This window comes from Pangasianodon hypophthalmus, chromosome 2 (assembly GCF_027358585.1).
Source record: "Pangasianodon hypophthalmus isolate fPanHyp1 chromosome 2, fPanHyp1.pri, whole genome shotgun sequence".
Taxonomy (NCBI): domain Eukaryota; kingdom Metazoa; phylum Chordata; class Actinopteri; order Siluriformes; family Pangasiidae; genus Pangasianodon; species Pangasianodon hypophthalmus.
The window spans coordinates 16,649,073-16,664,574 of record NC_069711.1 but is presented as its reverse complement, the minus strand read 5'-3'; the positions used below and the strand labels follow the sequence as shown (position 1 = coordinate 16,664,574).

Genomic DNA, 15,502 nt, shown 5'->3' with positions numbered 1-15,502 from the left:
TAGCATGGATCAACAGGTCCATGCCAGCTCGAGTGCACACTGTCATTAAAGCAAAAAAGGGACATACTAAATACTAAGAAATTCTGACATTCATGTAAATATTTCTAAGATTCTATTTTCACAAGATGCTGCTGATAGTATAATTTGTAATGAAAACCTTTGTGTTAAATTGAAAAAGAAGAGCAAACAGAAGCATTTTTACTAGTGGTTTCAGAATTTTAACCCCACTGTATGTATATGTATATATACTGATCAGCTATAACATTAAAACTACTGACAGGTGAAGTGAATAACATTGATTATCATCTGTCAAGGGTTGAGATATATTATGCAGCGAGTGAACAGTCAGTTCTCGAAGTCGATGTGTTGGAAGCAGGAAAAATGGGCAAGTGTAAGGAACTGAGCGACTTTAACAAGGGCCAAATTGTGATGGCTGGATGACTGGGTCAGAGCATCTTTAAAACAGCAGGTCTTGTGGGATGTTCCCTGTATGCAGTGGTTAGTGCCTACCAAAAGTGGTCCAAGGAAGGATAACCGGTGAACCGGCGACAGAAGATTGGTGTCAAACTCATTTAAAAACCTTATTGAATTTTGATATAAATTATTTAAAATATTTAGTATTAAAATGCATTCATATATGACTGTGACAGATGAATAAAAGTAGATCTTAAATATTCGATTTTTAAAGGATTTTTTAACCTTTAAACAAATAAATATTCTAAAAATATTTGCTCTGAAATCCATAATGGAAATACATTAAGCCTTGTTTTTTTTTTTCAGGATGAATGATAATGATAATATTACTGGGAAATGCTGGGGGGCGAAATCATAATGTATCATAAATGCATCAATATAAATAAAAAAACAGAATATATATACAGTGCACCAAGGAAGAGAAATATTATTTACAGAGAGAGATAGAGATAAAGTATGTGACTCAGTAATATGTGTGTATTTATTAATATATAGTATATTGTTATTGGTAGTGGTGGTGTTATTAATAACTTTATATATGGCAATATTGTATTTGATGCTGTCAATAAAGCTACACTGAATTTAATGTGAGATGAGATGGCAGGGGGGGCAAGAAGAAATAAAGGAAGTAGAAAAAAAGAATAGACATATAAAGAAGAAGAAGATGGAGGGAGAGGACATGAAAAATCTGTAGGTCCATAAATAGTGAATATGTGAATGACAGTGTGGACTTTATTGTGTCTTTATTCTGCCTCTTTAGACAGCACCATTACTGCCATGTCCATTTCAATGTGGAAGAAGTGATTTCACTCTGCCTGTATCTCATTGTCCTTTCTTCTCTCTTCCTTTCTTGTGAATTATTCAACAATGCAGCATATTTCGTTTTGAAGAGTTAGTATTCCTCTCACTTTAGTCTAACTCTCAGAACACACACACACATCAATACTATACATGAGCTCAGCATTGTCACATTTGCTATTGAGCTTTCCTACCATTATGGAGAGATTCATTCATACATACCAACATCAGCAGCAGTAAAAAGGTGTTTAGAGGATCTGATGAGGGTAAAATGGCAACCGTAATAAGCATTAGTGTGCTGCAGTGCTGAACTCGATGTGTGGCTTGTGATGGTTCAGGAACCGTACATTCACACTGTCAAGCAAAAAAAAATCACTGATATCACATCAGGTTTGTCTCTAGTGATTAGTGGTTGCTACCGTGGTTGCATGTGAGCAATTTTTTGGTGTGGCCAGCTACACCGCATGTTTTTCTTCCATGTTTGCATGCAAAACACTGCTCAGTGGGAGAACTGAAGCTATGAGATCATCTAAATGCTTTTGGTACCTGAAACCATGTACTGTTGTAGCTAGTCAGGTATGAAACATGAACACAGTTTTGATTCACTCTTATAAGTCCATAGAGTGTATAAAGATGGTAACACACAGAGGAGCTTACTGACTGAGGCAGTGTCATGGCTTAGGCATGAAGAGATGACAGCAGTTAACTGTGTGTGTTAGGTGTGTACATGTGTTACTGTTGAATTAAATATACCATGTAACAACAATTTAAAAATGTGAAACCAAATATCCAGACCTGACAAGAGAACTGACAAGAGAAAGAGCATCTAATAGCAAAACACTTAGACATTCTCTCAGTCACAGTCAACCTGTCGCTCTCTAACAATTCACTTTTAACATTTTGCTGTGTTATCAGATTATATAATCAGATTACCATTGAATAACTTCAGAATGCCTGGCAGAAGCTGAAAAGTCCATATTACTGCTTTATCACTTCCTCTTCTCTTCTCTTCTCTAATTATTCTATTCACCAATCACCATGTTGCTATACATTAAACTTGTATTAATCAGGCTGACAATACACTGTAAAAACAATCCTGTAGATTCTTCAGTAAATTGCTGGCAATTAAGTTACAACTGTAACTGCACAGTCCATGAAAGCTACAGTACTACTATCATTTTCCAGCAATATTATTTCAGTTCTTACAGTAAATGCACTGTATGTTACTATAATAATAGTCACCAGGAATACCAGAGGCCTGGCAATCCTGCCAATACTGCATACTGATACCATTCCAAACTCTTCATAATGACTTGAATTTTTACTTTTTTATTATTTATTTATTTATTTATTTGGTAAAGGCAGTGTTTTGCATTACAACTAAAAGGTATTACTGGTTGATTTACATTTTAACACGTTCTAATTGTTTCCAAAATTTAAAAAAAAAATGCTAATTAAAATGTCTGTAGTCTATAAAGCAATTAATGTAGTTATTAATGTAGTTAATGCTCTTCCAGGATTTACTCAGTTAATATACACAGATGAATCTATATGTGGATTTTTAACCAGTTGTGTCAGGAAAATAAAAAACAAATGTTTCTAAACTTTAAGTTTGTACCAATGCAGGCTACATATTTACCACGTAGGTAAGCTGTGTAAATTGCTTGCAGTGTATATATATATATATATATATATATATATATATATATATATGTATATATATATATATATATATATACATATATATATATATGTGTGTATATATATATATGTGTGTGTATATATATATGTATATATGTATATATATATATATATATATATATATATATATATATATATATATATATATATACATACATACAGATAGATATTTTTAACAAATAACCCATTCAACCTAATTTGTGGCTAAGCAAGTTAATAGGTTAACAGGTCCATCAGAGTTGCAGTTGTTCTGCCTCTATGGTTCAAATTCTTTTTTTTTTTTTTACCCCATCTAGCCTAGGTGTTTTTCATTATCCTTATTCCTTGGTCAGCATCACTTTCTTTAACAAACAGGAGACAGACCAAGAGCTAATCTCATGGGTTAACTCCTCAAACAGTGAGCAGGCCCTATTGATTTGCAGTTGAAGTGGCTGGCAGATCATGATCTGCTGCGTAAGCACACACTGGTCATTTTTGCTCATGCCAGCTTTCCTTCATTTGTGAGTATGCTAGTGGAGATTGTTTAAAATGACCCCCAGTTTTCCACCTACTAGCCAGAGCATTGCCAATGGTGTGTTTCAACAATAGACCCTCGTGCACAATGAGGTTTAGTGACACAGGCTAAACTAGGTAGTCCTAAATCCTTCATGGTCTTGACTAAATTCTTGCCATTGCCTCGCAAAAATGCACAGACATGGTTCTTCAGAATGTTCCATTCTTTAAGCATTTCTTTAAAAGCTGCCGCAGTAGCTTCTGCAGTATGTGATGCATGAAATGGTTTTGGCTTGCAATACTGTGCTTTTCAAAAACTTGTATCCACCCATGTAGCAGTCAAACTTAATAGTGTCATCAGACACACATCCAAACTCCAAATGTCTGCAGTGAAACAAACTGCAAAGACATCTTTCAAGCTCTCCTTTATGTGCTCAGACACTTGCTTGTACAGCTGAGGCAGAGCTATAGCCTATACATGTTGTGTCTTGGCTCTAAACATTCATAGACTCAGTGAAAACCCGAATTAGCAACAACCAAAAAGTACTGATCATCCAGTGAGATTTATTATTTAATCAATTTCTCCATTATTGTTGGCACTGGCGAGTTTGTTTTTGAAATGGCTCTTCTAATGTTTGTTGCTGACTTTTACTTTGCTTTCTTGTTCTTGCTTGGATGAAATCACTGTGCTCTTTGGCATGGTGTATATTTAAATGTTTTATTAAAGTCCTTGCTGCTCTTGCCACTCTTGAAAGATTTGCATTATATATTTTGCAATAGGCATTTTTACTACTGTTTGTCTGAAGTGTGAAGTAATTGCAGGTCTCTGACATGTTGCTAACTTCTATGGCGCATTATCTGGTATCAGAAATCAGAGACAGAAATTATATCAGATATGTTCTGCTGCTACTTGAGTGTCAATATTGATGTGGTATCAGTATCGGTGCAACACTGCTTGTAACACTAGATCTACTAGATATAGACAGTTTTTCATAATCTTGGTAACAGTGCTGGAGAAGTGTATTTACTGATTCTAGATGTACTGGATTATACTAGATGGTACAGGGCATCCTGGACTGCACTTCATAGAACTGTATGTACAACTGTACTTACTGGGCCGTACTTAATGGTACTGGATATCATGGACTGTGCTTAATATTACTAGACATTCCAGACTGTATTTAATACTACTAAACATCCTAGACTGTGATTAATAGTACTACATGTTCTGAACCTTACTTAGTAGTACTGGACAGCACGTAATAGAACTGAACATCCTGAACTCTACTTAATTTTATTGGACACTATGGAATGAGCTTAATAGTACTGGAGGTTCTGAACCTTACTTAATAGAACTGAATATCCTGGACTGTACTTAATAATGCTAGATGTTGTGAAATTTACTTGAATAGAACTGGATGCCCTGGAGTATATTTGATAGTACTGGACATCCAAGACTATACTTGATACACTGTATGGCCAAAAGTATGTGGACACCTGACCACACCCAAATGAGGGTCTTCCCCAAACTTCTGCCACAAATTTGAAAACACACAATTGTCTAGAATGACTGTAGCATTAAGATTTCCTTTCACTGGAAGTAAATGGTACAGCCCAAACCTGTTCCAGTATGTCAGTGCCCCAATGCACAAAGCAAGGTCTATAAAGACATGGTTTGCCAAGGTTGGAGTGGAAGAACTCAAGTAGCCTGCACAGAGACCTGACCTCAACCCCAGTGAACACTTTTGGGATGAATTGGGAAACCAGCTTGCCTACTTGCCAGACATCAATGTGCAACCTCTTGTGCTCTTGTGCCTGAATGCAGTAAATCCCCACAGCCATGGTCCAGAATCTAGTGGAAAGTGTAGTATTGATCATCTTAGACTATACTTGATAGTACTGGACTGTATTTAATGGAACTTGTTATACTAGTTCATACATAAGAGTACTAGGCTGTATTTAATAGAACAAGACATACAGGACAATACTTAATAGTGCTGGACTGCACTTAATAGAACAAGACTTATTGCGGCATACTGAATATTACCATTGGGCCCTATGTTATAGTACTGGATGTCCTGAACTCATTATTGCCTAATGTACTAAAGATTTACTGTATTCCTGGATGTACTGATGCTAATGCGTCATGGAAAACAAAATTGAGGGCAAGACCAAAATAAAATAATGTCATTCTATTCAGTACAAGTGTACAGTGTTATCCCGCATTCATATTCCCTTTAAAGATAAGGCATGTTTAAGCATTTAAACTTGACATTAATGTGTTTATGGCTAAGTAATGATGACTTTGATAAAGAATTTAAGTACTGTTTTGGGAGCCTCCAACCCCAAATCGCAGATTTCCCTTAAAAATATGTCATTAGAGTACACATCACGCTTGATGCCTCCAACCCCAAATCGCAGATTTCCAACAAAAATTCTCCATTAGAGTACACGTGACACCTGATTTCATTTACTGCTAAAATATAAGCATGTGTGTAGAAGCTATGTATGGAAATTAAGGATCCAGACAATAATAAAAGTCATGAGGAGGATTCATATCAGCCAGTATGTTGCTTTTGATAGTGACAGTTCCAACCACAACATTATGCACAACATTCAAACATGTTATTAAAAAGAGGTCAAAGGAAAGGATGAATCACTGTGTTCCCAACAGCTACTGTTCTGTTTAATATTTTGAAGAGGTCAAATAAGATGACATTATCATTGGCTCTTTAGCCAAACACAACTAGTCATGGGGGAACTGGAACACACAACTTGCTATGGCATTATTCCAGACATTATGTTTCCATATTCCTTTATCACATTTTCTCTTTATCCATTCAGGTTTTCTTATGTGCAGATAGGTGAAATGAAAAGCAGTAGTGAAAAAAGCTGCTGAGAATAATGATTGTCTGGCTTTGTTCTGCCCCAAAGAACACAGACTGGGCCTTTAGAAAACCACTGGTTCCTCACATCCTCACATTCCTCACATCCTCTGTCGTCCAAAAACAAAAAAGGACTGTGTCTGTATAGTGTAAAAGTGAAATATAAGAGATTGTTATGTTCTGATATGCACAAGTTTACCAGGGAAGGGGGCGGGAGAGTGTAGGATTGGGGGCGTTTTCTAATTTGCATATTCATAGAATCCAGATTTCTTTATTAAGGGTAAAAGTGTAGGCGCTTCTGTGCTTTTGTTGTATAATGACTAATATTTAATGATGGTGGTATTTCCTGAGTTCACATTTGTATCGTTCTTAGAAGTGTCAGCTCATTAATGCTAGCTCCCTATTAGGAGACTATTTAAATATCATTTAGGCTTATAAGTGTTTAAACAAAATGTAATCACACAGATTTTTTTTTATTTTAAATAGCTCAATCTCATTGGCTGTTCTCTTTAGGGGTGGTACTGAGCTTTACAGGAGGAGCGTACTAGCCATATTTAGAGGTGAAGGTTTTGTGTTGTTAGTGTGTGAGATATAACAGTCATATATGTTGCAGTGTGAAGCTCTGTCACTGGGCTGATGATAGCTCTGTGAGCGGTTATGCAAGGCATCAATCTGCTGCTGTTTGTTGTTCTTCAGCACTATAATGGAACAGCTACAGTATAATGAGGTGATAATAAGATTGTGTGCTTAGCTATGAGTCATTCTGTATGTGTGTGTGTGTGTGTGTGTGTGTGTGTGTGTGTGTGTGTGCGCGGGTGTGTGTGTCGTAAGTGGCTGTCCATGACATCATTACTGCACAGTGTCATAGACAGAAAGCTGTAGTGAGAGAGAGACAGGGAATGAGGGAGGGGGTGGGGGGTGATCTAGAAAATAGTGAGAGGCAGGCATAAAAGCTAAAGAGAAAGAAAGAAATGGGAGGAAAAGTGAGAAAAATGCACATATGGGGAGAGAGAGAGAGAGAGAGAGAGAGAGAGTTAAGTAGTTTCTTAATGTCCTCTGTGGAAGCAGGTGTGTATTATGCATGCTCGTTGAGACACAGAGGTAAACAGTGCAGGAAGTGTGTGTGTGTGTGTGTGTGTGTGTGCAGACCCACTGCACCATGGCCTGCCTGTCTCACTGGAGTTTCAGACCTCAGTGCAGATTTGAATTCGAAATTGAATTTGTTTCTTTGCTATAGCAAGTTTATAACAGTTCAGGTTTATAACCTAGCATTAGTGTTTGTCATGTGCTAATGATCAGTGGAACAGTGCACGTCTGACTAATAACCCTTATTATAGTGTAGAAACAGTGTTATTACAATGTAGTTACTAGTGAATAGAGTGTTGTTACATTCTTAAATATGGACATAAGACAAATGAATTCCACAACTTGGTATGCATTCATATTCACAATAGAGCTGAACAGCGACTGCTTTTTCCCCGGTCTTTGTTCTGGTAGTATCACTTCACATATGCAGTGTTTAGTCCATTTGAATCGAACCCTGGTGTGTTTTTCTCTTTGGTGCAGTTTGTTTGTGCAGGTGAGTACACAATCAATTGCACTGCAAAACAGCCAGTTTGAGAGCTTCTGTGTGAGGTGGTCTCAGTCCAGTTCTACCACGGTTAGATTAAGAAAGCCATTCAACCCTGAACTGACCCAACTACAGGGAGTGAAGCAAACATGCCATGTATTTTGGGAATTGCTAAACTGAGCCATGAAGTGCAAACTGAGGCAAAGGACAGAGCTGCAGAAATGTGATGTGTTACAAAAGAGAAAATAAATGCTAGAAGCATATGCAGTGTTTTAAATTGGTCATTTATTATTATCTAGTAATTTATTGTTCTTCATTCCCGGGAGATTTGTATGGTTTCAACACTCACTAGGTATGCTCACCTTCACCACTATCACAACTTTTCTGCCTAATAAGTGAAAGTGTTTTACGAGTACATTTTCAGCCATACACACAGTCTCAGCCTTTTTTATTTTTTTTCTGTTTTAATTATTATCAGTGTGAAACTAAACCAAGCCAAGTAGCAAGCAAACAAACAAGCTGATATGTGTGAAAATGTCCTTATTAATTCGAGAGAATTCTTAGAGTTTATAGCATCAAACCAAAACAAACCAAAGTAAACTATGTCTTTGTAGTTTTCTTACCAAAATTAATTATGAAACATGAAAAACATACAACACTGTATGCTTAATGCAAAAAAAAGCCTATTATGTTCCAATATGCAAATGCATGGAAGGGAGCAGGAGTGTGTAGGGCTGGGGGTGTTTTTCACATTTGCATATTCATCGAATCCAGATTTCCATATTAAGTTTAAATGTGTAGGTGCTTCTGTCCTTTCTTCTGTTTTGTAATGACTTATACCTAGCCTTAGATGCATTAACATGTGTCTTTAAGACTACCAGTCAAATGAAAAAGCTTCTGTAAGAAACACATTTGGCTGAGATCAGCCTGAGAGGATGCTACTGTTTCCTCAGTTCACATTTGTATCATCCTTAAAAGTGTCAGCTCATTAATGTTACAGTGTTCATGTCATTTAGTCTTTCCTCTCAGTGTTTAAAGGCAATGCAAGCAATAGAACTGAACAGTGACATCCTGTTTTTTTCAGTGGTGTGGGTTGTGCCGTCTCTGCTGTTAATCTAAGTGTGAGCAATTAACAACAGCCAAGGGAAAATATTATTGAAAATGTGACCTTCTTTCACTTCTTAAACTTGATATGAAGAACATTTTTATGACAGTCAGGCCCCATTTAATAGTCTACAGATGTTTGTATTTGACTATAGTTTAATAACCCTCTCTCTCTCTCTCTCTCTCTCTCTCTCTCTCTCCCTCTGTGTGTGTTTAAGGCATGCCCAGCTTCATTAAGTCTCCAGAGGATCAGACTGGCATTTCTGGAGGCGTTGCATCTTTCGTGTGCCAGGCAGTTGGCGAGCCCAAGCCACGTATCACATGGATGAAGAAGGGCAAGAAAGTCAGCTCACAGCGCTTTGAGGTGTGTGTGTGTGTGTGTGTTATGAAGATGCAGCAGTTGTTAAACTGAATGTGTGGTAAATTATACTGATACATCTATGAAAATATAGTATTGACAGTGACATGAGACATCTTAACCTATGGTTTAGAATAATGCTGCTGGAAATGCTCGTGTATATTCAGCCACTATACTGTATTATTAAACCTCTGAATAGCATTGCTGAAGGAAACAGCATTAAAGCTGTCAGGCATTCATTTGGTTACCAAGCATGCAACAAAAATAATATTCATCCATGAGCTCGGTACTGCTATAGATCTTTCTGTTGGATATGTTTGGATAGAAAACACAAAATGTAAAGTTACAATACAGGAGCACTGTTGTTAATATTCTGTATCCAGACTATTTTTGAAGACGAATTTGTGGCTGGATGAAATCTGATATCATCTGCACAGTTTAATAAGACTTTCTGCTGCAATAATTTGACAGAGTCGTACAAAGAAAAAAGTGATTCAGAGTCAAAATGAGTTTTAATTCTTCAAGGACACTTTGCATTGTTAATGTTAGAGTGAACTGTGAGCTGTGTGATCAGTGTGAGGGACAGCACGAACAGTGGCGCATACTAACATTTCATTTCAGTTTTTACTTTCTTCTCGTTCAGTTCAGACTGAACAGAACTGATCAGTTCAGTTCTGAACTAATAGACAGGCGCAGTCTGTGGTGCTTTTAATGGCACGTGTTAATTTGTAAATGTTGTCACTGCATGCTGCCATAGTGCCTCTCTTTTTGCCATTGCTGGGTGTATCTATGACGTTTCAGTGGATTTGGTTATCAGGTAAATCAAGTAAACTCTATAAAACCAGATATAACATTTAGGAAATTATTTAGGAAAGTAAACAATGTGATCAATATATGGTGTTTGCTATATCGTATTTTTTAATGTTACATATATCTAAGCTCACAGTTGCATACAGCTTACAGAATACAGCTTACATAAGTATGTTTTACTAAATCATAATGTGCATCCACTGTCACTAACAAGCAAGTTACTGTGAGGTGGGAATAAACCCTGGATGGGACGGAAGTGCATCGCAGGTCACCATGCGCACTCACACACACTCACACTCACACCTAGGGGCAATTTAGAGTAGCCAATCCACCTACCAGCATGTTTTTGGGAGGACGGAGAAAACCAGAGAACCTGAAGGAAACCCACACAGACACCGGTAGAACTTGCAGAGAAGCTCAGAAGACAGTACCCCGAGTTTACAATCGAACCTGGGAGCCTGAAACACTGAGATAGCAGTGCTTTATATGCACACTTGCCATCAGGAGGATCCACAATGTTTGGAAGTGCTTGAGGGCTTCATCAATATGTTTTACGGATATCTGTCATCATCAAAATGTTGACTAGTGTACCTGTCATGGTGTTCCCAGAATAACATTCCCACATCCAGTGCATCCCTGACCAGGATAAAACAGTTACTGAAGATGAATGAATGAATTAACCAGTGAAAAGAAAATTTATAGACATCTTTAGGATTTCATAACAATGTACACAATCATTTTGCTATAAAATCTAAAGAGGCTGCCTCAGGCAGTGTGATACAACCTTGCTATGTATTGAATGCCACTGGAAGGTTAATGGTGTCTGTGTGTGTGTGTTTGTGTGTGTGTGTATCAGGTGATTGAATTTGATGATGGCTCAGGGTCAGTGTTAAGGATCCAGCCCCTGAGGACGCACCGAGATGAGGCAATCTACGAGTGCACAGCCACTAACAGCATGGGGGAAATTAACACCAGTGCCAAGCTCACTGTCTTGGAAGGTAGTGTGCACTTCATACACTCATTTCTCTAGTGCGCTCTCTCTTCCTTTATTGTTGTCTCTCTCATTACTTCTTCTCCCTCCCCTCGTGGTGTCTCTTAAGTTCAAGAGGTGTTTATTTTTCATTTCACCTCAATCAAAGTAAACACACTTCTGAGAAAAGCTTCACTGTTAGCAGTGCTGAGGTAGGTTGACTTTTTCCATACATCTTTTTTCCAAACTCCGAAGCTTATCGTGTTTGCATGGAATCACCAATGAGCACGCAAAACAGTTTGGACTAGAAATGAAAAAGATCAGTATTTCCACTTAAAATGTTGTGTTTAAATGGAAGGTAAGGGCACAGTGTACTAAATGTAGAGTTGTTTGGAGCTGTTTGGACCACAGCTCCCATCCCAATTATTCCTTTTCATATATAATACCACAATTCCCACCAATTAATCAGATTGCAAAAATATAAGCAGTATAAGCAATCAGATCACAGGTCCCACACAAAATGCAAGTGTGACCAATCAGACTGCAGTTTCTGCCATAGTTAAATTTGTGTTTTTTTTTCGATAATGATTTACGATTCCTGTCACTTGCAAGTGCTTGAGCCAATCCCTAATGCTTATCTGTTATTTTCTGAATCCTGATATTAGTATGCTGTCCTACCTGATGATGAGAGACGCTGAAAGTAAAGCGAATGATCTGATTACTGCGTAGTTAAAGCTAGAATCAGTGCAACAATAGAACACTGACTACCAGTGACGGCTAGTCATTATAATAAATGGGAGTGCAAAAACAAAGTACTCCCTATCAGTACTCTGTGTTAGTATTATGAAAGCATAAAGTTAAACACTAGCATGGGGTCTCTTTGTAGACATAAAACACATACACAAAAGACATAAGTAGACACAACCATTGAAAGACAGATTTGCAGTACCATTTGTGTTTCCTAATTATTTGTAAGTCTAGTATGGTAAAGAGAATAGCTGTGCTTGCTGTTAGCCAGTGCTTTCTTTCACACCCACACAGACACGGGGAAAACATGTAAAACTCTACACAGACAGAAACCCGAGTTCAGGAATGAATCAGGGATCCTGGAGCTGTGAGGCCGTCCTTCTGTAGTTTGTCCCTTTGTGTAATTTGTTTTATTTGATTGGACAGTGTATGCTCAGTCTGTTTACCCCTGGTTTCACCTCCGAAGGCATTTTCAAAAATTAATGAATGGCAAAGTAATCCAGCTCGTTCTTCTTTAGTACATTTGCAATGCCAGTTAATGTGTTTTGCATGTGTCTGTGAAGTGGGCTCAAATTAATTAGCACCAGTCTAACAGCCTAAAATTAACCCCAAGTAATACAAAATCTAGGGGATGCTTCACTATGGACACAGAAAGGCTGTGTGGATCTATAGACTGGGCTAGAAAGATATCAGCCCCAGGCTGTACTTCACATATTATTTCCACAAAAGTAAAATAATAATAATAATAATAATAATAATAATAATAATAATAATAATAGCTTCCAGCATTTGTTAACAGGAAATAAGATGATGCAGATGCCAAAAAAAGTTAACCTTGCCCTGCTTGCCCACCTGGACGTACTGACCACACACATCATTACCTAGCAACATTCAGGCAATATTTTTGCACCTAGAACTTCATCACATGATTTGATTTATTTGATTACTGATTGACCAAGGGCAGCACTTTGGAGACAGGTGTATAATTGCTAAAGCAGAACTAGTTGCTAAGTGACATCACACTGCATGTTTATCATCACACACACGCTGGCGATAAACCAGTATATTCTGAGCTCATTTAAAAGTGCAGCATTTTAGATGAGTGAGTGTGTAATGTCCCCCCTCAGGACATTAGCCATTAGGAGAAGTGACCAAGTCGACTAATACACCACTAGACCACTGACAAAGTGCTAATCGTGCTCATACACACCCTGGAGGCTGAGTGCTTTATGAGTTTTAAATGGTGATCATGACTGCAGTAGCATTCACAGCTGTGTATGTGTATGTGGGTGCATGTGTATGTGTGTGTGTATGTATGTGTAATATTTGAATTTTTTACCAGCAGTCCATATGTCTGTTTACACTAACAGCATTACAGCTTTATTTTTACACACATGCACATGCAAACACACACACACACACATACACATCTTAGGTCTGAATTCCAGTGGTTGGCAGAACCCCATTTCTTGATTAACTCAGTGGGAGGTTTGCAAAATATTAATTAGTCATCAGATATCTCGCTTCCTCTCTCTTCCTCTCTCTCTCTCTCTCTCTCTCTCTCTCTCTCTCTCTCTCTCTCTGAAAAGAGGGGGACATCTCTTCCCACATTAAACACAAAAAAAAACTATGCACAAATTGTTTAATGTACACATTTTCAATATGTACTTTTATTATGTATCTTTTAGTGTGCATAATAAATAGTGTAATGTGTGCACATTGTTACTGTACACTGTTTTACTATGCACATTTTAAAGTACACATTTTCTTTTTATAGGTGTTTTTTATGCATTTTTACAGTGTGTATTTTTAAGTATGCATTTTTTAACTAAGCAGTTTTCAATGTGTAGTTTATTGCCCACTTTTTAATATGCACATTAATTTCATTTTTTATATTTAAATATTCTTTGTGTATTGATTTATAATTAAAGACAAGAAGAAGCAAACTATGCAGTCTTCGAAATGTTACGCTGCATACTGCACTGTTTTTCTGCAGCACACAAACACTCTCACAAGACTTATCTCTTCTAGAAATGTAGAGATTGAAGGACAAACACTGTGTGTGTGGAGAGAGGACGCTACAGAATGATTCTGAATGATTCAATCTGAGCGAGCCGATCTCAACCTGGGAAAGGACTTTTAGCCAGTAAGAGCATGCTGTGCCTGAGGTGTGTTAGTGAAGAGTGATGGAGTCATGATGAGTGACACAGTAAGGGCGGTAGCGGCTAGTGCACTCAGACCATCTCACTCAGCTGTAGATTAGTAGAGCACTACTGCAGTGTGTTTACTCTGTAAAGCTCCTGTGTGATATTTATGGCTCCAATATCTGCTCAGTTCATACACAGCTTCTGTACTCACACACCAGAATGCAGATTCAACATGTTTACCTGCTGACATCTCTGCCTGGCACGTATGCGTGTGTGTGTGTGTGTGTGTGTGTGTGTGTGTGTGTGTGCGTGTGTGTGTGGGGGGGCTGTAGGAACATACCAGAACATACCTTTTAATTAACCCAAACACTGGGTTCAATAAACACAACATCAGCTCTGTAAAGACAGGGAAGAAGAAATAGGTTTATAACTTCACATTTCGTTGCTGTCCTCAACAACATTCTTGGCGAACTTTCATTCATCTTCAGCAGCCGCTTTATCCTGGCTAGAGTAACGATGGATCTGGAACCTATCCTGGGAACACTGGGAAAATTCACCCCGGACTATGCATGCACACACTTTCACACACTTATTCACACCTAAGGGCAAATTAGTGAAGCCAGTCTGCCTATGTGTGTGTTTTGGACAGCAGCAGGAAACCAGAGAACCCGGAGGAAACCCACACAGACATGGTGAGAACATTCAAAACTCCAACAGAGCTCAGGATCGAACCCAGGAGCTGTGAGACAGCAACAGCAATGTGTTGTTCATTTGTCACTTATCACTATAAACCATGAAATACTCCATCCTTGTAGTTATGTAGTTATGTAGATGTAGTTATAGACATTTATGTTTTGCAATAACTGTCTGAAATGCACAGACCTATTAGATCTAAGGTTTTAACACTTTACTCAATTCTTTTTATTATGTGCATTTTAATTACGGCAATTGAAGGCATTATAATTAAAAGCAAAATAATAAATTATATAAAACTAAAAAAAAAGCTTACAAATAAAACTAGAGACTAATCAAGTGATTAGCAAAGCCATCTTTGCTATCCAGAGTATTAAGTCAGCCTTGTTTACAGCACACCTGTTTACGACATGCATGGTGGGTCCTGAAGTCAGGTTAGTGATTATACAGATACAGATTACAGATCATGTAAAGTATTTATAGCTGCTCATTAGATGAATTTGCCTAATGGACCTGTTTGTAGAAAGAGGGACATCCTGATAATGTAATGCACATTTTAACCTGCTTCGTTTTAACGTTTTATAGCTCTTTATAGATTACAAATGTCCATGGAATTTGGACTAGTAATCTGAGACAGCTTACTTTTTTATTACCTTTTTTTGGTAATGTCATCATTTATATTGGTGTGACATAATGAATTTGATAAAGCTAGTTCGAATGTCCTTATCACAGACAAATAGACAGGCAAATCAG

General features: G+C 37.6%; 1 protein-coding gene across 12 annotated transcripts in view; it reads left to right on the top strand.

The window, feature by feature from the left end:
* Positions 1-15,502, top strand: part of ptprfa (protein tyrosine phosphatase receptor type Fa) — a 206,338-nt gene that overhangs the window by 91,926 nt on the left and 98,910 nt on the right. For all 12 annotated transcript variants that reach the window (XM_053232122.1, XM_053232121.1, XM_053232120.1 and 9 more), the window contains exons 3-4: positions 9,243-9,388; positions 11,049-11,190. In XM_053232122.1, the coding sequence (XP_053088097.1) occupies positions 9,243-9,388; positions 11,049-11,190 (288 nt within the window). The remainder of the gene's footprint in view (positions 1-9,242; positions 9,389-11,048; positions 11,191-15,502) is intronic.